This window comes from Cucurbita moschata, unplaced genomic scaffold (assembly GCF_002738365.1).
Source record: "Cucurbita moschata cultivar Rifu unplaced genomic scaffold, Cmos_1.0 Cmo_Scf00020, whole genome shotgun sequence".
NCBI classification, from domain to species: Eukaryota; Viridiplantae; Streptophyta; class Magnoliopsida; order Cucurbitales; family Cucurbitaceae; genus Cucurbita; species Cucurbita moschata.
The window spans coordinates 1,656,122-1,677,754 of NW_019268536.1; the positions used below are offsets into that span (position 1 = coordinate 1,656,122).

At 36.6% G+C, this 21,633-nt stretch overlaps 4 protein-coding genes across 6 annotated transcripts; 1 reads left to right on the forward strand and 3 right to left on the reverse strand.

The window, feature by feature from the left end:
- The first annotated feature begins 406 nt into the window (after positions 1-406).
- LOC111457657 (serine/threonine-protein kinase-like protein ACR4) lies at positions 407-4,139 on the forward strand. Its single transcript, XM_023099991.1, has 2 exons — positions 407-716; positions 1,016-4,139. Exon 2 carries the CDS (start codon positions 1,281-1,283, stop codon positions 3,993-3,995), a length of 2,715 nt encoding a protein of 904 aa, XP_022955759.1. The 5' UTR covers positions 407-716; positions 1,016-1,280; the 3' UTR covers positions 3,996-4,139.
- A 593-nt stretch (positions 4,140-4,732) lies between these two features.
- LOC111457409 (UPF0454 protein C12orf49 homolog) lies at positions 4,733-10,309 on the reverse strand. Of its 2 annotated transcripts, XM_023099589.1 has the most exons (11): positions 10,102-10,309; positions 9,648-9,724; positions 8,051-8,126; positions 7,879-7,951; positions 7,707-7,758; positions 7,563-7,624; positions 7,356-7,419; positions 6,186-6,243; positions 6,010-6,096; positions 5,567-5,660; positions 4,733-5,153 (listed from the first exon to the last, which is right to left on the reverse strand). In XM_023099589.1, exons 1-11 carry the CDS (start codon positions 10,179-10,181, stop codon positions 5,061-5,063), a joined length of 816 nt encoding a protein of 271 aa, XP_022955357.1. In that variant the 5' UTR covers positions 10,182-10,309; the 3' UTR covers positions 4,733-5,060. The 2 variants fall into 2 exon arrangements, with proteins under 2 accessions (XP_022955357.1, XP_022955359.1); XM_023099591.1 differs by lacking the exons at positions 4,733-5,153; positions 5,567-5,660 and adding an exon at positions 7,094-7,182 and having other exon boundaries at positions 6,043-6,096.
- A 1,660-nt stretch (positions 10,310-11,969) lies between these two features.
- On the reverse strand, positions 11,970-15,701 carry LOC111457459 (ribonuclease H2 subunit A). The gene is made up of 8 exons (XM_023099663.1): positions 15,450-15,701; positions 15,254-15,325; positions 15,016-15,139; positions 14,759-14,846; positions 14,045-14,182; positions 13,883-13,970; positions 13,663-13,783; positions 11,970-12,298 (listed from the first exon to the last, which is right to left on the reverse strand). The coding sequence occupies exons 1-8, from the start codon at positions 15,532-15,534 to the stop codon at positions 12,121-12,123; spliced, it is 894 nt and encodes a 297-aa protein (XP_022955431.1). The 5' UTR covers positions 15,535-15,701; the 3' UTR covers positions 11,970-12,120.
- A 1,024-nt stretch (positions 15,702-16,725) lies between these two features.
- On the reverse strand, positions 16,726-19,410 carry LOC111457892 (eukaryotic translation initiation factor 1A). Of its 2 annotated transcripts, none has more exons than XM_023100327.1 (2): positions 19,259-19,405; positions 16,726-17,351 (listed from the first exon to the last, which is right to left on the reverse strand). In XM_023100327.1, the coding sequence occupies exon 2, from the start codon at positions 17,344-17,346 to the stop codon at positions 16,909-16,911; it is 438 nt and encodes a 145-aa protein (XP_022956095.1). In that variant the 5' UTR covers positions 17,347-17,351; positions 19,259-19,405; the 3' UTR covers positions 16,726-16,908. The 2 variants fall into 2 exon arrangements, with proteins under 2 accessions (XP_022956095.1, XP_022956094.1); XM_023100326.1 differs by having other exon boundaries at positions 16,730-17,356; positions 19,259-19,410.
- Positions 19,411-21,633: the final 2,223 nt, after the last annotated feature.

Here is a 21,633-nt window from a genome sequence, read left to right on the forward strand (position 1 = left end):
TTTTTTTTTTTTTTTTTTTTTTTTTTTTTTGGAATTTTACAAGTTAGAGATCGAATCCTCGATACCCATTGTGAGATCTCAATCGATTGGAAAGATGAATGAAACATTGCTTACAAAGGTGTGAAAAGATCGTGAGGCTGACGACGATACACAACGTGTCAAAACGGACATTATTTGCTAGCAATGGGCATAGATTGATACACCCACGCAGCTCGTGGCCATTAACGTTTTGACTAGTTGAATTATGATGACCAATGAAGTCAAACCTCTAGATATATATATATATATATATATATATATAAATAAGGTAAGTTAGAGAATAATAAAATATTTGGAAAAAAAATATTAAGAACAAAATTATGGATATTTTATTGTAATAGAAAAATTGTAACGGCACAAATGAAGCAACGGATAAAAGAAACTGAAATGATGAAATTAAGAACTCAGCAGCGAAAAACCACAGACACATGAACAAAAATGGTGGAAAATGCTTTTTTCTGATAATCCCAACTGCCGTTTTTGATTTGGACAAAAAGTACAAGAATTAATTTCGATCGAGAGAGAAGGCAGAGCAGCGCCTTGTTTGTTCCATTAATTCTCCCGTTTCTGTGATATGCAGTGACGGATAGCTTCGAAACCAGAAGACGCCCATTCCAGTTTTTGACGAAATTTGAATCGGCGGGGCAAGAAGACAATGCCGCTTCGATTATTCGTTGGTGAGGTCAAAGATTGATCGAAATCGTTTAAAGAAAAAGGGGAAAAGGGGGGAAAAGTAGCACTGTTTTTGGGGGGATTGAGTGGTGGAGTGCAGTAATCCAGGCATGAAAAGATCAAAATCGCATTAACTTCTCATTTAATGTCTTCACCTACGCTTTTCCCAATGTCAGAAGTTGTAGTTTCGGCATTTAAGTTTCTTTTCTTTCTCATTTCATCGCAACCTTTTCCCTTCTTCTTTTCTTGCTCTGTTCTTCCTTTTTCCCTACAGCAATTCTCATGATTCTCTTCTTTTTTCTAGATCGGAAGGCGATTTCGTGGAAGCAGCCATGGAGGTTTAATTGGTAATTTTGTTGCTTCGTTTTTGCCTTATCTGAATCTGGTTGAATCTGAGGAATATTTGCTTTATGAATGTATTGGGATTTGGAACAGAATGGGAGTGGATTTTGCATTGCTTGCTTCTTGTTTTCTTAATTTGTAATGTTTTTTCTGTTTGTTCATGGAACATTTGAACTGGAGATTGTTCTTCATTCTTTGAGTGATTGATTCTTTTGTTCTTGAACAAGATGTTTGGCTGGAGAGGTGGATTGTTTGTAGAACTGGTTGTTTTTGCAGATATGTGTTTTTTAGTGTCTGGTTTAGGTTCAATGTCTCCTGTTGCTGTGTCTTATGGCGAGAAAGGGCCTGTTTTCTGTGGTTTAAAGTCAGATGGGTCTAGTCTTGTGAGCTGTTTTGGTTCAAATTCAGCCATAACTTATGGAACCCCTTCTCATTTCCCATTCATTGGTCTTACTGCTGGCGATGGGTTTGTTTGTGGGCTTCTTTTGGATTCAAACCAACCTTATTGTTGGGGAAGTAGTGGCTATGTTCAAATGGGTGTTCCTCAGCCTATGAGCAAAGGAGCTCAATATCAAGAAATCAGTGCTGGTGATTATCATCTCTGTGGACTTCGAATGCCTTTGACTGGAAGGCGTAGGAACATGTCTTTTGTGGATTGTTGGGGATATAACATGACCAGAACCTTTGAGTTTGATGGCCCTATCGAGTCGATCTCGGCGGGGTCTGAGTTCAATTGTGGACTGTTTTCTCTTAATAGAACTGTTTTCTGTTGGGGTGATGAGACAAGCAGCCGGGTGATCAGTTTGATACCTAAAGATATGAGGTTTCAAAAGATTGCCTCTGGTGGATATCATGTTTGCGGGATTCTAGAGGGCGTGAGGTCGAGAGCGTTCTGTTGGGGAAGGAGCTTAGACATTGAAGAGGAGATTTCGGTAGCATATTCGGGTGAAGGAAATGTAGACTTGGTTCCTGTTGATCCATTAGCTTCTGTTGTTGGGGGCAAGTTCCATGCCTGTGGGATCAAAAGCTCGGACCGCGGTGTGATTTGTTGGGGCTTTACGGTCAAACCGAGTACTCCGGCACCGGATGGGATTAAAGTTTACGACATTGCAGCTGGAGATTACTTCACCTGTGGAATTCTAGCTGAAAAATCTCTCCTGCCTGTCTGCTGGGGGCTTGGATTTCCTACTTCTCTACCTTTAGCTGTTTCTCCTGGAATCTGTAAAGCAACTCCTTGTGCTCCGGGTTTCTACGAAATAAGCCAAGACAAAGCTCGGTGTAAGTCGCCGAGTTTTCATGTTTGTATGCCCTGCAGTACTGCTTGCCCTCCTGGGATGTACCAAAAATTTGAGTGTTCCTTAAAATCTGATAGGCAGTGTGAGTATAATTGTTCAAGTTGCTTTTCTGGTGAATGCATATCAAACTGTTCATCCATGATATCAAATGGTTTGTTGGTGAAGAAAAATGGTAAGCTCTGGTCTATGCAGCTGCCAGTTCTTGTAGCTGAGATTGCTTTTGCTGTGTTTTTGATAGCTATTGTGTCGATAACTGCAATCTTTTATGTTCGATACAAGCTACGGAACTGCCATTGCTCGGGAAAGGAGTTGAAGTCAAAGAAGAACAAAGTGACAGTCTCTGCCTTCCAGAAGGAAAGCTATAAAATACGTCCGGACTTAGATGAGCTGAAGATAAGGCGGGCTCAGATGTTCACCTATGAAGAACTCGAGAGAGCAACGTGTGGGTTTAAGGAAGAGTCTATTGTGGGAAAGGGGAGTTTCTCTTGTGTTTTTCGAGGTGTTTTGAAGGACGGGACGGTCGTAGCAGTCAAACGAGCTATAATGTCTCCTAATATGCAGAAGAATTCAAAAGAGTTCCACACTGAACTTGACTTGCTATCAAGATTAAACCATGCCCATTTGCTTAATCTGCTTGGTTATTGTGAAGAAGGTGGAGAGAGGCTTCTGGTTTATGAGTTCATGGCTCATGGCTCCTTGTATCAGCACCTTCATGGCAAGAACGAGACCTTAAAAGAGCAATTAGATTGGATAAGAAGAGTTACAATTGCAGTTCAAGCAGCCAGGGGAATCGAATACTTGCATGGCTATGCTTGTCCTCCCGTCATTCATCGAGACATTAAGTCGTCAAACATTCTCATCGACGAAGAGCACAATGCTCGAGTTGCTGATTTTGGCTTGTCATTGTTGGGACCAACAGATAGTAGCTCTCCATTAGCTGAGCTACCAGCTGGGACACTTGGCTATCTTGATCCCGAATACTATAGACTTCATTACCTTACCACAAAGTCCGATGTGTATAGCTTCGGTGTTTTGCTACTAGAAATTCTCAGTGGTCGAAAAGCCATTGATATGCAATATGAAGAAGGTAACATAGTAGAATGGGCAGTGCCTTTGATAAGATCTGGAGATATCTCTGCAATTTTAGATCCGATATTAAAACCGCCCTCCGATATCGAAGCCTTGAAGAGGATTGCAAATGTAGCTTGCAAATGTGTGAGAATGAGAGCTAAGGAGAGGCCATCAATGGACAAAGTGACAACTGCATTAGAGCGTGCTCTCGCCCAACTGATGGGAAGTCCGTGTAACGAACAACCGATCTTACCAACCGAGGTGGTTTTAGGAAGCAGCAGACTACACAAAAAGTCATCTCAAAGATCATCGAACCGTTCAGTGTCCGAAACGGATATAGCAGAAGCTGAGGATCAAAGGTTCGAGTTCAGAGCTCCGTCGTGGATTACATTCCCAAGCGTGACATCGTCCCAGAGGAGGAAATCCTCAGTGTCAGAAGCAGATGTTGATGGAAAGAATTTGGAAGGAAGAAATGTAGGGAATTGTGGAGGTGTTGGGGATGGATTGAAGAGTTTAGAGGAAGAGATTGGGCCTGCTTCCCCTCAGGAAAAGCTGTTTTTGGAGCACAATTTCTAAAGTTGAGAGACTCTTCAAAACAAAAACAATCAAAATTCCAAAGCTTTTTGAGTTTTATATTCTCTAACAACTTACTTTTTTTGTTGTTGTATGTTCCAGTTTGTGAATACCCATTTCTTTGAACATCCTTATAATTAGCTGCCTCGGTCGTTTCTTCTCAAACATGAACTAAGTGTCAAATTATGATCGTGAGATCCCATGTCGGTTGACGAGAGGAACGAAGCATTCTCTATAAGAGTGTAAAAATTTCTCCTTACACTTTTTAAAACCTTGAGAGGAAAAACTTGAAAGGAAAAGTCCAAAGAGGACAACATTGGCTAGCAATGAGTTTGGGATGTTGCATATAATCTCTATTAACTCTCTTTTAATTGTGCTTGCTAAGTTTTGAACTTTAAAATTATTTAATCTCGTTAAATTATTGGTAGAGAATAGCCTTGCCAAGGTTGAGGGTTCAAGTTCCTCATTCCACTTAAGGCTTTGTCGTTTGGTAGTAACGAGTAGAGTGCATAAGCACCGAGAATGACTGTGGAGAACAAGGCTTGAGAGACCGACTATTCCAACCCATTGAATGAAGGACAGGAATGAATGCCTTGAGCCTCACCCCGAAGGACCAAAGCAGGCTAAAGGTTGCTGTTTGGTCTGGATAAGCAAACATTCATTTAGAGTTACTTAATTGGTGTTTTATCCATTAAATTAAGCTTAAAAATGAAAAAGAATATGAGATCCACTCGTGGATGAGTGAGAACAAAAACTATTCGAGTTCAACACATGAACAGAAATATGTCTTAACTAGTTCTACAATTCGCCGTTTTTCGATCTCCTTCAACCTGTTACATTAATCTTACAAGAACACTTTGTAGTTACCATTATTCTCCAGAAAATAACTGAAGATTTGTACATAAACAAATAAAGTAAACTGTTAAGCTGAAAACATACTTCCTTCTATCTGCTGCATGAAACTGATGGAATTCCTTAAAAGTAAACTGTCAGAGGATGCATAATTCTTCAAATTTTCAGACCCATCTTTGATTTTGATTTGAACTAAGAACATATCTAGAAGATGTGCTAGGCGCAAGGACAAAGCCTTCTGGTATGTGGGTGTGAGCCATCGCAAGAAAGCATTGGCTGTGCGCTACTGTATAAGCATGCTCCTGGATTCTGGTATTTGTATACACTAAATATAAGAACTCTATAGCATAAAAAAACACGGCTGCTTTCATGAATCATTTCCTTTATAATACATTCAAAAGAAACTCTCAGTAAAACTTAGATATCTGGGGAAAGTACGGTTTTCATATCAATAAAGGAAGAACACAATTTATTTGAACTGGGTGAACATGATCATGAACTAAGTTTGGTTGGGTACCATAAACCCTTTCAATCTATTTGAACATCAAGTAATTCGGTGAATAAATTACAAAATATCAGTGTAACAGTATGACATTTTCGTTCTTCCCACACCTTTCGTTCTTATTGATTATTCGAACCATAATCATCCAATTCCATTATGCCAACAAATAATACTGAGAATCACGTCTGATTATCAATACAAAAAGAAGAGGACAACATACCAGTTCTTTAGGAGAATTATAAGCAACTTCAGCAGGTTGATCAGGCCCAACACTTGGTAAGCAACCTCCTTTGCAGCTCAAGTATTTTTGCATACTATCCCAAAATAAAGAAAACAACATGAATATGAATATAAGAAAGTATACAATTCATAATTCATAAGTCATCTACCGTGCACAGTGTAATTGTAACGGTCCAAGCCCACCCGTTAACGGATATCATTCTCTTTGGGCTTTTCCTTTCAGACTTCCCCTCAAGGTTTTTAAAATGCGTCCGCTAGGGAGAGGTTTCCACACCCTTATAAAGAATGCTTCGTTCACCTCCCCAACCGATGTGGGATCTCACAATAACTACATCCACTTTTTTTATTATTCAAAAACACTTAAATCAAGAAAAATTCTAATGGCTTCATAAGAAATGGAAAAGAAAACAGAAGCTTACTCACATGTTACAGTGATTTAGGACCATAAGCTTGTTTGGGATGCATGATTGTCCATTTGTCTTGCAAACTGAATCACATGACTCTCCTTGTCTATCATACATTCAGTTCAGAAGAGTATAAGAAAGATGTCAAACAATGTAAAAGGAAGCAGACCTATAGATAACTACCCTGAACGATACCTTCCAATAATGACGTTGACGCCGTTGAGTTTGAATTCTAGTTCCGTGCCATTGACTCCTACGAAGACCATTAAGTATAATAAATGTTTTAGATAAGAAATTAGAAAAGAAAAAAAAAAACATGAAAATGACATGCTTAGAAAACCTTATAAAAAATACAATCCTGATTTTGTAAACAAATCACAAACATGACAGGACGGAAGAAAATGGAGTTCCAAGTTCTCTGAGGCGGTCATCCGGCTGTGGTTCATGGGTGGGTTTGGGTTACAAATTTGTTTGGGTTGGTTGGATTCGTTCATTGGTTTATGTTGAACCGCACCGGCCTGAATTTATATAACTAGTTTAACGAAATATTTGTTTGCTTACAAAATAGGTGAAGACAACCTGGGTACAAATTTTGTGAGATGGCTGAAGCCCACCGCTAGTAGATATTGTCCTTGTTTGGTTATCCCTTTCGGGCTTCTCCTCAAGGTTTTTAAGACGCGTCTGCTAGGAAAAGGTTTCCACACCCTTATAAAGAATGTTTCGTTCTCCTGCCCAACCAATGTGGGATCTCACAATCCACCACCTTCGGGCCCAGCATCCTCGCTGGCATTTGTTCCCTCCTCCAATCAATGTGGGATCCCCTAATCCACCCCCTTGCAAGGCCCAACATCCTTGCTGGCACACCGCCTTGTATCCACCCCCTTCGGGACTCAGCCTTCTCACTGGCATATCGCCTGGTATCTGGCTCTGATACCATTTGTAATGGCCTAAGCCCACCGCTAGCAGATATTATCCTCTTCGGGCTTTCCCTTTTGGGTTTCCCCTCAAGGTTTTTAAAATGAGTATGCTAAGGAGAGGTTTCCAAGAAGGCTATTACATGAATGCAATTACACTGAATCTAAAAGAAAAAGTGAGAAAGACACCTGAAAATGGAAGATCAGCACAAATATGGAAATGATGGCAACAAATGGAAAATGTAGAAAATCAGGGACTGCTAAAATATGAAACGCGCCTGAAAATGGTTTTTAAAAAAAGGTTACACATGGAACTTAACCTCTGTGCAATTATTTTAAAAATCATAATCCTTACATGGTTTGAATTCATTTACTAAAGTAGCTGAACATTCCACTGCAATTTACAACCGCCAAAGAAGAACTCCTATCTAATTCAGCTTTATCAGCTAACCTGAAGAATATGACGGCAGAGAAAAGCAATGATGGTAATCGCTGCGATAAGCATTTTCGTGCACCTGAAAATTGTAAATTCTATCAAATAACTCAACTGTTAAAAGAAAAGATATGATGTCAGATTATGACGACACCTCCGAATTATGACAACACCCCAAATTTTATTTTAAACATTTAGAATAAAATATCAATGCAGGACACTTACAACACTCTCCGAATTATGACGACACCTCCCAACACAGAAATCAAACACACCGGCATATGTCCCTGCAAGATTTAGCGTAGTTTGAAATATTTAATTAATGTCTTTGGAATAACAAAATTAATTTTTCTATAAGTACATCATTACCTGCAGTGGAAGGCTTAGCAATTTTTATTTTTAGTATTTGCTCCCTTTTTGTCTGCAAGCAGCATCCAGAAAGGCGCCAATTTTTAGATTCCAGCTCAAATTCATAAGGAAAAAAAAGACTAAATAAAAACAGAATGAGGCATTATAAGAATCAAGAAGAATTCCATCATACCCTTGAAGGATCCTGGCAGCATGAAACACAATATTCGTAGGAATTACAACATTGTGAAACAAGATTGCATCCACTGCAAATTGTAAGCAGAAAAATAAATACTATGCTCGACAGAGCTCGAGCTCTTACACTCATCATGAGCCATCAAAGATTTATCTGGAAAAAAACTCACTGACAAGGAAATTTTTCCCCTTTCCCTAGGCAGCAACGAGACATTGGATCAAAAGACGAAGCATCACATACATAGCCTGCATGAGAGCACAATAATTATGCTGAATGGAAGAAGTATACATTTAGGACTTTCCAGAAGTTACAAGTTCTGACAAAACATGTACGTAAAAAGTTTCAGGACTTTCCAGAATATTTAGTATTCTCTAGAATACTATAAAGATCTAGATAAGATATAAGCAGAATACATGAGTATTTTCGTAGCCAAGGCAGAGGTAATAATTGATAATTAAACTCACAGATGAATATCTAAATAGAAGTGGTAAAAATTAATAATGAACAAGATGAAGGGATCACTGTAAACATTGACTAAGAAGAGCATAACAAAAAGCAGTAGGCAGGGCAGCACCAACACAGAACATCTAACAGCAGGTTTTGAGGCCAATTTAAGGGGTCTAAGATAGTCGATCTACAGTCTCCCAATTCTCTCTCTCTCTCTCTCTCGCTCTCTGCTGAAAATGGAGCTTAAACATATGGAAGGACTGTTTCCAGTTTTTGAAGAGAACTCTGATAAGGATTTTGTATACAAGAGGGATGAGACTAACAACCACTCTAGTCAATCCAAGCTCAAACATTCAAGAGGCCAAGGAAATATATTCAACAGCAAGAAGATTTGATCCTTGACAACAATGTGAGTCCATATCCTTTTGGACTGACAATTGGGGTTCATCTCCTCTCAAAGCTGCCTTCCAGACTTCACACTCTCTCAAGCCGCAAGAAATCAACCACTGCGGCATGTTGGAACAGAAATAATGCCTCTTGGGATCTTGGCTTAAGAAGACACCTTACAAAAGAAAAGATCATTGAGTTGTCCCTCTGATCCACTCTTTTACAACCCCCTTCTAGACCTACGGTGGAAGACCAATGGAAATGAACCCTAGATACTAAAGGTTCCTACAAAACTAGATATCTTTCTTACAAATTATCATCCAGTGGTAGTCTACATCATAAGAACCTATACACGAATATATGGAAAGGCCCCCTAGTGTGCCCTTTGTCAAAACCTTTCCTCGTTTAGGAAATCAGCCATGGACGCGTCAACATACCATTTGGTCTTCCCCAGTGTTCCACTCACATTCCAGATGCTTCTTATGGGTCACCTTATTTATACTTCCCTATCTTGGTGTAAATTCTCCCCATACTTTTTTTTTTTTTTTTTTTTATTACAGCCTTAAATCTCTTATAGCCCGCTGGTCTTGCTTTTTGTAATTCTCATGGCTATTTTAGGCAATATGCAATTCCATATAATAGCTTTAATGATTTTCCTTCTAAAAGTTAGATTAAGTGGCAGACATCTTCAAGATCAGAGATTTATCACTGTGGCCCAACCAAAGAACTGTGAATCAAACAAATTCAAGTGAACTCGCACAAGAAAGAACAAAGAATTTAAAACGAACTTGTTCACCAAATTTTTCAAACGCCCCTAATAAAAAAAAAATTGAAAACAAGTAAAAGAAAGGCACATATTCAGGAAATTTCAATGTAACTGCAAAAAATGAAGAAACGAAGTAGCACTACGAGTTAACGAAAGAAATGCTTACCACTATCATCAGCCAGTAAATATCTTCCCTGAACAGTGCTCCTACATGATCTATTTACTGCTAACCCAATATTATTCCTTCAATAATAATAATAAAAAAAAAAAAAGGAACAATAATTTAGTAAACAAACTGAAATATAACCCAGCTATAATGACATAGAAACAAAATGATATGAATATAGAACATACAGTATTTAACCCATCAAGAACGAAGGCAAGAAAAAATTGGAAGTCATAAAAGATCACGAGAAAATCCACTCGTAAAGAGCATTAAGAAAACTAAAGAGACTGGAAATCCATTTATAAATGGATTCCAAAATTCAAGAATCTAAACACAGCAACATTCTTCCGTTTGGTTTCTCTGTAATCGGGAACAGAACAGTACGAAAGGCCAAAATCCTAGAAAGAACAACGCAGATGGGATGAATTAGAAACTGAAAGTGAAAAAAACTCACCTGATAGCTGAAATTATTGAAGGAAAGAGGAAGAAAAATTGGAAGAACAAGAGAGATAAACTGATGCGCTGAGTGGACATTGCGTTATGAACGTGGTGAATAATTAAACCAAGAGATGAGAATTGTGTGGGAAGTCGGCGTTTAAGCGCAGATTCGACGGCTTCCCGCCTGTCTGAGCTCTCCCTCCGTTCTGTTCTCCATGGAAATTGCTGCTGATTGAAATATATAATCGAACCAATTTTTTTAATGATTAAATTAAAGTCTTTATAAAAAAAATAATTAATAATAATAATAATATATCAAAAATTTTAAACCTAATTAAACATTGCAATTTATGTATGTCAACTGTGTAATTTTAATAATCTCAAATTTTGAAAAATGTTATATTGAATTAATACTCGAATAATTTTGTTATTTTTACAATATTGTTTTTATTAAAGAAACAATTGTAAAATATATTTTTATTCACATGAAAATTAATTTATTTTCGAGACTTGTATTGGGTAAAATTTTAAATGGATAATTATATAATTTAAACTCTAAAGAAGTGAATTAATTTAGTGTTTCTATTAATGATTTAAAATTATTTTTACGTATCTCCTACTCAAGTTTATATATGTTGCCTACTCAAGGTTATATAAGGTAAACCGTTGTTATTTCTCTCTTGCTTATCCCCGTTGCCTACTCAAGGTTATATATGGTAAACCGTTGTTATCCCCGTTGCCTACTCAAGGTTATATATGGTAAATCGTTGTTATTTCTCTCTTCTTTATACTCAAGGTTATATATGGTAAACCGTTGTTATTTCTCTCTTGCTTATCCCCGTTGCCTACTCAAGGTTATATATGATAAATCGTTGTTATCCCCGTTGCCTACTCAAGGTTATATATGGTAAATCGTTGTTATTTCTCTCTTCTTTATACTCAAGGTTATATATGGTAAACCGTTGTTATTTCTCTCTTGCTTATCCCCGTTGCCTACTCAAGGTTATATATGGTAAATCGTTGTTATTTCTCTCTTCTTTATACTCAAGGTTATATATGGTAAACCGTTGTTATTTCTCTCTTGCTTATCCCCGTTGCCTACTCAAGGTTATATATGGTAAACCGTTGTTATCCCCGTTGCCTACTCAAGGTTATATATGGTAAACCGTTGTTATTTCTCTCTTCCTTATCCCCTTTGTTATTTCTCTCTTCCTTATCCCCTTTGTTATTTCTCTCTTCCTTATCCCCTTTGTTATTTCTCTCTTCCTTATCCCCGTTGTTATTTCTCTCTTGCTTATCCCCTATTCAAGGTTAGTTATTTCTTTCTTGTTTGCTTATCCCTGCCCAAGGTTAGTTATTTCTCTCTTGCTGGCTTGTCCCCCTATCTAGGGTTATATACGATAAGCCGTTGTTATTTATCTCTTGCTCGCTTATATAACGTATCTTTCAAAAATCTCTCTCTACCCTCGCTTTCTAAAATCTTCTCTTAAAACCGAGGTCAGAAGCTCGAGCATACGTCGCTTGGCCGTAGGCGACGCAAGAACGAATTGGCTTAGCTCACTTGTCGTTGAAAAGTGAGTGCCGCACAATCGCAAGTCCGCTGCCATTAAAAGTGCTTCTACAAAATCCATTCATAATCTCATTAATTAGAATCAATTCATAATCACATAAATAAATAAAATGGATTGAAATCATATTGTAACAATGAAAAGACCATAAAAACTTTAAAAGGAACTTGACCAACTTTTGGAAGGGTGGAGAATTAAGAACACTTCTCAAAATGTATATAAACAAGAACGTTTCAAGAATTCCAAAACAATTAACAGCACCTCAAAATACTTAGAACACACTTCGAAACTAAGTTATTAGACATTGAAATGGCTATGGAGGAAGTCATGTACATTGATGCCAGTTACATAGCTAGTTATCTATAACTACGTTAGTACACAGCCAAACCAGATATAGCACTTATCAGCTATTGAGTTGATTATCAAAAAAGAGGAGGATGGTCGAACAATAGAATGACATTGAACTCTCAGAAGTGAGTGAGTTGTTCAAGTTTTCTAGCCTGGAAAAATTTGCACCGTCCTTTCGCATTTGATTCAATTTCTTCACTCTTTCTCTTGGATGTGGTGATACCAACGTTGCTTAGTCTTAATTGTTTCTTACCACTTCCACCCGTAGCCCCATCTTCATCCACTTTGTCTGATTCCCTGAACATCAAGCACATAGAAAAAGCAAAACTTACATCTTCCATAACAACTTTAAAGTTTGAGTCAGTGTCAAGGAGGTATGAGAAGTTTTGGCATCTAATTCTTTGAAATCCCACATCGGTTGGGGAGGAGAACGAAACACCCTTCATAAGGGTGTGGAAACCTCTCCATAGCAGATGCGTTTTAAAAACCTTGTGGGGAAGTCCAAAAAGTAAAGTCCAAATAGGACAATATCTGCTAGCAGTGGACTTGGGCCGTTACAAATGGTATCAGAGCCGAACACCGGGCGATGTGTCAGAGAGGAGGCTGAGCTCCAAAGGGGGGTGGACATGAGGCGATGTGCCAGCAAGGACGCTGGGCCCCGAAGGGGGGTGGATTTTGTGGGGGTCCAACATTGATTGGGGAAAGGAATAAGTGCCAGCAAGGACGCTAGGCCCCAAAGGGGGTAGATTGTGAGATCTCACATCGGTTGGCTCACAAAACACTCTTTATAAGGGTGTGGAAACCTCTCCTTAACAGACGCGTTTTATAAACCTTGAGGAAAAGCCCGAAAGGTAAAGCCCAAAAAAGAAAAGGCGGTGAGTTTGGGCCGTTACAAGTTTTCAGCTCATATGTAAACAAATGGATCATATTATGCTTATTTGGTGATTTATGAGAAGCTAAATTGATGAACAGAAACTAGGCATAGCCATCCTAGGTTGGCCAAGCGGCAAAGGATTTTGAAAAATGGGTTCAAATTGTATGGAGGTCATGGTCACTTACCTAGAATATTACAATCTTGTGAGTTTCTTGACAACTAAATGTCAGGGTTTTTCCCTGTGAGATTAGAGTCTAAACACTCACTAATGTTGAAAAAAACACTGAACGTGGGTGTATCACGAAGTAGACCCGAAGAACGAACCAAAACTATTTGGATATCTAACTATTGTACAATAAAAGTGGGATGCACCAAACAAAACTATATTCTAGAATAAAGGAAGAATCATTCATTTTCAGTGAACAAATCAAGTTCTAATTTAGAATGGGAAAGAACCGAACATCTCAGTACATCAGAGCAGGATGATGATCCAGCAAGAATGCGAAGTGCATTACATCAATAAACAATTGTACATCATTAATTACTAAACTCCATATGATATTCAAACTTGTTTTTAAGACTGCTTTCATTAAATCAATCCCACCATCACTAACAAACGCACTTCAAACAACATACCTAGTCCTATAGGGGATAACGAGCTAAAAGAAAATATATAGCATTTTAAACAACAAAGCCTGTCCTTTTTATACCGTGGAGAACATAAAAGGGCATAATGAGCTAATTCTGCAAAGAACTATAATACTTGCAAGGCAGAGTAAAAACTAACCATGATACTTCAACAATGTCTTTGAAATATGAAGTGCAGGTACCCCAACTGAAGCGGACCAATGTGGGGAACCCAAATACCGAGTGCTTGTGATCTTCTAACCAACATTTAGTTGTTGGATCTACATAGATTGAATCATAAGAGCACTAGTGATTTCACCCAGTGAAGTGAAAACGTGATTATAGTATGCTGCAAAAAATATTTAGAGGATGAAATTAACCTCCAGGGTATCCAGAACCAAAGTTTCTATGCATGTTTTCAGCTGTTTCCTCCAATGCCCAATCCCGCAACACACGATCTCTTGTGACCTACAAGTCAAAGTGATGAATTTGAGTGGGAAACGGTTGGAATGCCAGATCTTAAAAGAACGCATCAGCATTACCTTTGCAACTATGCTTGCCCCACTGACAACAGGATATAAACTATCAGCCTTCTTTGCAACTACAAATTTTACATTGGGAAATTTTTCAGATAACTTGATTCTGTACTTTTCAGGATCTCCAACAGTATCCACATAAACCTGAAAATAAATAGAAGTGATTGATCTAACATTGTTCATGGGGCACCCTAAGGAAAGGTTGAAGGCATAGAGTCTGAAGAAGAATGGGCAGAACAAATCTGTAAATGACTTCAAATCATCAATTCATAACAAAAAAGTTTGAAGGCAATGGAAGATGAGATATGTTAAATGGGGATTTTATTTCCCTCTATCTTATGAAACTGATAAATCATGAATATAACTTTCCAAAATTTAATTTTTACAGATCTTCCTCATAAAGAACATGTCGCATCCTGCTATTGTAATCAAGAAATGAAACGGGCTCATTTACCTACTTGATTTTTTTTTTTTTTTTTAATACGAATCCAAACTTTCATGAACGAATATACAGAGGCATACAAAAAATAATAGGAAGTTACCAAAGGCTATTCAATCTTCTCAAGTTGTTGCCTCTACTTTCTTTGTTGAGAGAGTGCATTCTTAAAACGTTCTATTTTTTTCATCAATCAATGACAATTTCTTGTTGAAAGAAATACTATTAAAATACTAAAATCACATAACTGACTTATGAATGCAAAAAACCAGGGAGAGAGTTACCTCAGTTAAAAGAACTCCCATGCCTAGAACCTTGGTAACCAGACCCATTGCAGAGTCATGTGATATTTCATTTAGGTTTATCTTCACTCTGTTGAACAATAAAAAGAAAAACTTCAGAACAAAACCCAGGCGTGAAAGTTCTCATATGATACATTATGTTGGACTTAACATTTTGCCTTCCGTTGTTAAAGCATCGTTATCCGTTAGCTTAGAGTGTTTGTGCAAATGAAAGAATTTATAAACCACCAAATACCGACTTATTTAGCATTTTGGATGAAAGTTCCCGAGGATCTATGACATCAACAGCCCATCCAATTGACTCATTAGTCTTCAATCCTTCAAACAATTCCTCCCTCTTCTCTTCTTTTAATGCTTTTGAGTCTAGATGCAAAACAAAACATAAAAATTTGGAAGAAAAGTAAACGAAACTGAGAAACAATGAAAAACACTTAAAAGAAAATCGGTAGAACCATCAATTTTGCAGAGAAGCTAAACCTGCAAAATTCAAAGACGAAAGTTCTTTCAAATAGGAACGAGTGCAGTACAAGCATCCATACACCATTGGCCCTGAGATCAAATGCAGTAACATTTCAGAAACAAATTGGTAAACTAAATCATATCCGAAAATAAGATAATCGGAGCGGTGTTAAAGATGCAGAAATGGAAGGAATCGAATAGGAAAATAGAAAACCTAAAACAGGGCCTCGACCAGCTTCGTCGATGCCCATTACACAAGGCTTCGATGCCCATTTCGGGAGTGGATCTTGCGAAGACATTGCTGAGTTCTTCTCACTACGTCAGTTTACTACCAAATCTCACTTCCCCTCTTGAGCGTTTTCGATTGTGTGTTCCTTTTAGGTCGATTCCCGCCATGGAAGCTTTTATCTGATACCTTTCACAGCTTCCCGCTTAATCGCCCCTAATTCTTTACGCATTTTTGACAAATTTCTAATATAAATTTTAAAATGTTTAAAGAAAATTAACTCTTCCATCCTTAAATTTACAATTTAAAAATTGTTTACAATATATTTTTTTATTATAAATTTTTAAGTTTAGTTTTAAATTATTACGGAGAGGTAAAAAAATAGTATTCTGTAAATTTCATTTTTAAATAAGTAAAAAAGTAGCATATTATAGTATTTAGTAAAAGACATTAAATGATAGTAAATTAGTTAATAATGACTCGTATGACATATATTATAATTATTTTATTTGGACATTAAAATTATATTGTATTATGAAATTAATCAATTGAGTTATACTCAAACTAGACGATAATATATTCTAATAATTATATTGTATTATGAAATTAATCAATTGAGTTATACTCAAACTAGACGATAATATATTCTAATAATTATATTGTATTATGAAATTAATCAATTGAGTTATACTCAAACTAGACGATAATATATTCTAATAATTATATTGTATTATGAAATTAATCAATTGAGTTATACTCAAACTAGACGATAATATATTCTAATAATTATATTGTATTATAATTTTAATCAATTGAATTATATTCAAATAGATGATAATATAATCTAATAATTATATTGTAATATAATTTTAATCAATTGATGATAATATAATCTAATAATTATATTGTAATATAATTTTAATCAATTGATTTATACTCAAATTAGACGATAATTAATCTAATAATTATATTGTACTATAATCGAGTTATACTCCAATTAAGTGATAATATACTCTTGTATATAGTACTACAATCTTAATCAATTAGACCATAATATAATCAAATACATATACTGTACTGCTATCTTAATCAATTTAGTTATGCTCAAATGACGATAATATAATCTAATAATTATATTGTACTACGATCTTAATCAATTGAGTTATATTACATTCTTAATTAATTGAGTTATATTCAAATTAGACGCCGTTCACGAACATGAGCATCTGAATTCTTTGATAAAACTCAAGCAAGCAAGCAAAGGAAAATGGAAGGTAAGTTTAATTAGGCATTTATGTGTGTATATATCAATATTAGATTTTTAAGGCAATAAATACCAATTCACCAGCAGAACAACAGAAGAGTGCACAACAACAGTGGAGCAAATCCATGTAACGAACCATCCACACCATTCTAAACTCCAAATGTAAAGAGGTTACTAACAAATCTATATCTTATCGATATCTTCGTCCTCGAACTCGAGATAGTCATCGGCCCCACCATCATCCTCATCATCGATACCACCAGCAATACCCTCGTTGAGACGTGTGCTCTCAGGAAGTTCACCATATGCCTTCAAAAGCCTTGCTTCGTCGGGCATATACTTGAGGATGACATCAGCTTTGTCATCCTGGTAGTCGCGAAGACCCACAAGTATTATATCACCAGCTGCGATCCAAACCTTTTTGTGCATCTTCCCTCGGATATGGCAAAGACGCTTTGTTCCATCGATGCACATCGCCTCACACCGACCATTCCCTAACATTCTGAGAACCTGAGCATACTCCTGACCATCTTCCTTGAAAACAAGCTCACGCTTCTCATCATCTGCTTCGTTCTTTCCTCTCTTCCTGTTCTTTCCTCCCTTTCCCTTGTTCTTCGGCATGTTTACTGTTCTGTGTTACATTAGAAATGCAATGAGTAGTTGCAATACCACCAACACACAGTCATCACAACCTCGTAGACTCGTATTTCAAGTCATTAAGTACATATAATGCAGAACTCCAACTTTGCACTCTTGATATAATTAGAATTTAGATTAGTCTTAACCACATAACTTCTGTCTAGTTAAACAAAACACAAAGAAAGAAAATAAATTACAAAACAATTACCCCAAATGTTTAAACAGCGCATACAAGAATAGAACAGCCACGTAATTATCATTTCGAGTTGGTAATGTTAGAAGCAAGCCATTTTTTTTCCCTGTATGCTTATATTATCTGCTAAACATGATATTATCTTTCACCAAACAATCCAATATTATCTGCTAAACATGATATTTTCAGCTTGTCTGTGGTGGAACATAAACCGACAAAAAGATAAAAGAAATCACAATGAATCTACTTGACAGACTCACAGTGAATATGATATTAACCTAACCAAATATCAGAAATGAATAAACGAGTGCTTCAGAAATAGTGTTTCCTCGCATTTACTAAACAGAAGGTGAAGCAAAAGCCAGTTATAATCAACATAAAAGAACCGGATTCAAACCCTATGTTACCCTTCCTTTTGTATACTGAGAAGGTATGGTTGGTCCAAAAGCATGAACTAGAGATTCAACAAATCTATTCTTGAATTAAACAAAATCATCTCTCTTCCCTGCATCTTTCTAATCAAGCAATTCAAATATTTTACCTCAACCACCAAAAGCAACCCACAGTATCTTCCTTTCTTTTGTTGATCTGTTCATCCAATCATTCTAGCACCTATTATTTTCTAAACCTTGGGGTAACTACCAAGGTATCACTTTTCCTTTTTTCTAAGTCTCATGTGGTGTTGCTCTAATTAATTGATGATTCCAACAAATATTAGTCTGTTACTAGGTTGGATAATTGATATTCATGATTAGAGCGATTTGAAGAAGGAAAAACAGGTTAGGCACTTTGACGAGATTTTCCTTGGGGAAACAGCCAAGATTATCACTTTTCCCCTTTTTCTAAGTCCCGTGTGATGTCTCTGTAATGGACTAACAATTCCCACAAACATTAGTCCATTACTAGCTTGGACATTTGATAATCAAGATTCAAGTAATTAGAAGAAAGGTTAATTAGTTGCTATGACGAGATTTTTTTTTCCCCCCCTAAAATTGATCAAATTAACAGCTGTAAAAGGATTGGTACCCTCAATGCCTAGCTACCACAACTCAGAGGCGCAGACCAGAGCAATACTCATAATATTCCACACATCACATATGTCGATATCATAAATACATGATCATCAAGATTCACCATATAAAGTACATAATTAAGATAAAAGTGCTCTTGAACAAAGGATTCATTCCAGCCGCTAAAACAGCAGAGAGGATATAAGTTTTCTAACATGGGCTGCAAAGAGTCATCAAACAATTTGAATGTTCAATAAATATTTTCAAACTGGGGCATCATCTCTCATGATCATGATTACTAAGATGAATCCTTGGCCCGTCCAACAATATTTTCACTTCTTATTTCTAGTCTTTTGCTTCGTACTTTGAAATAAGAGAGAATCATAAGCGTTCTTTTTTCTTTTCCTTCTCCAAAATCATTAATTCCCATAATTTACATCATATAAGAGAAAAGATGCTCAAATTGAGAGGTCAACACGGTACTAAAAACGATCAAAACCTAGCAATTAGAAGGCATCCCTCCAATCTCCATATTTAAGAAGATTTGAATCGTGCTAAACAAAAGGCAGATCATTCCAATCAAAATCACAAAAAGAACGCAGTCCTGATACAAGAGATTCAGTCGGAGGAAAGAAAAAGATCTTCAAAGCGACAAAAAAACATAAAAAAAAAGCACAAGAAAATTACATACCAAGGCGATCAGGAACCTGCCAAGCCAAGAATCGAGCTAGAGAGACGGTGGAAATGAGGGGGAGAGAGAGAAAAAACCCTAGCCCCTTCTACAAATAGGGATAATCGTGAGAGAGGGGAGGAATTGGGGTGAGCAAACCGACCGAACCGACTTCAGTCGATCGGTTTTTCTATATATTCGGTCGGGTCGGGCCAGTTTTGTACCTAGAAACCCGACCCGATCGAATACTTTTCTAAAAAAATTAAAAATAAAAGAAACCACGGATCAAAATTACCATTTTAACCTCTTCTCTAAATTTTTTCCATTACTACAATAACATTTTATTATTATTAATGTTTACAAGAAAAATTACAATGGAAAATAATAAATACAATAAAAAAAAATTACACATTTGGTTCGGGATAGATATTATTTTAGTTCTTCATGTTTGTGTAACGTTCCTAATTTTTATTACTAAATTAAAATTTTCACTACATGCCTCAAATATCTAATATGTGTGAAATTTATTTTAAAATATTCACACGAAAACAATACCATAAATTTAGACGTTCACAAAATTTTATTTCAAATAAAAGTAACATTAATGGAATAGCGAAAACGAAATAACAATAATTTTAAAATAATGAAAACACACATTTAAGCGCTCGTTCTGAGATAGGGACGAATTTTTGCAAATGTCGCATGCATAGACTTAACGACAACAGCTTCCTTAGTTGCAATTCTAACAAAAATATATATATATATATATATATATATATATATATATTATTTTTGTAATTTAATTTCTATCGAGAATTAAAATTAAAATTAATCAGACTATTCCTTTGATATTCTTTACAGGTAAAGAATAAGATCCATGAAATGGGCTGGGTCGATTGAATCTAAAAATATCCCGATCCAATACATAGAATCTAAAACGTTTGGATTCCGTTGTAATTTCCTGTAGTTCCCGCAAATTCCTATTCCTTTTAGAATTCTAGAACTAATCCATAAATCTTTCTTGTGCACAGAAGCGTCTTCGTTTCGAAGAATTTGAGTTCAAGAAAATTCCAAATCTATTCTAAAATCCTTCGATTATGGAGTACAATCGCTATTTGTCTTCTTCCTCTGCTCCACATCAGATGTAGCAGTTTGATGAATTGTGGATCTATGCGGCGTTTGAGGCGGTGGAGATCACAATGCGCCCGGAAATAAATATTCAACATAATCAGTTGATTGAGAATAATGCTGGTTTTAGCTTATCAGATGCAGTAGTTTGATGAATCGTGGATCTCTGAGGCGGCGGAGATCATAACGTGGTCGGAAATAAATATTCAGCAGAATCAGTTGATTGAGAATAATGCTGGTTTTAGCTTACTTGGTGATTGCAATTTTTCTTCTGCTACTCCGTCGTCTCTGCATCTCGATCAGATACTGCAGTTGGATGACTCGTCTCTCTTTGTATTTCTCCGACAATGATGCGTCGTTTGAGTCGCCGGAGATGAATATCCCGCAAAATCAATCGATTGAGATTAATCACGGTTCTAGCCTCCCTATCGATCGTCAGTTGCCTTCTTCCTCTGTTCCTCCTCCGGCGCCTCCACATCTTAATCAGAATCCGGACCTGGCGATGCCATCAAATCAGATGACGCAGTTTGATGAACCATGGATCTCTGCGGCTTTTGAGGCGGCGGCGTTCACAATGACGCTGGAGATGAATATTCAGCAGAATCCGTCAATTGAGAATAATCAAGGTTTTAGCCTCCCTGGCGAATCCAAAACGGAGGCGGAGATTGCTCTTGATAATTATCTCAAGATATATTCCGCGGTTGATGATCCTTTATCATATTGTGAAGGTTATGATTTTGAATCTAATTATGTCGATCCATCGTCCATCAAACCTATCGCTAATTCGTGCTCTAAGGCAGAGTTCGATCTCTCGAATTACAATCCGGCTTCGATGACAAATTTTTCACAGTTCAATCACTTAAATATCAAAGATATTGAGATTCAATTACAGAACTTATCTACTCCGTCTTCAGCATGGGTCTGTAATAATTTGTCTGATATTGTAAACTCGATGAAGAGTTTGCTGCCAACAGAATCGCTACCGCTGCCTCCGCCGCCACCTCCGCCGCCGCTGTCCAATGTCATTAGAAACCGAGGCAGGACATCGGGGATCAATAACTGGAATTGGTGCATAAGAACAAGTAAATGACTATTTTCTTTGGTATTAATTCGAGCAAATTAATTGATTTTTTTAAACCTAAATTTAAAAAATTTTAAATTAAAAAAACAATTTATTTCATAAATATGATAGCGATGTTGTTTAAAGGTAAAAAAAAAAAAAAAAAAAAAAAAAAAAAAAAAAAAAAAAAAAAAAAAAAAAAAAAAAA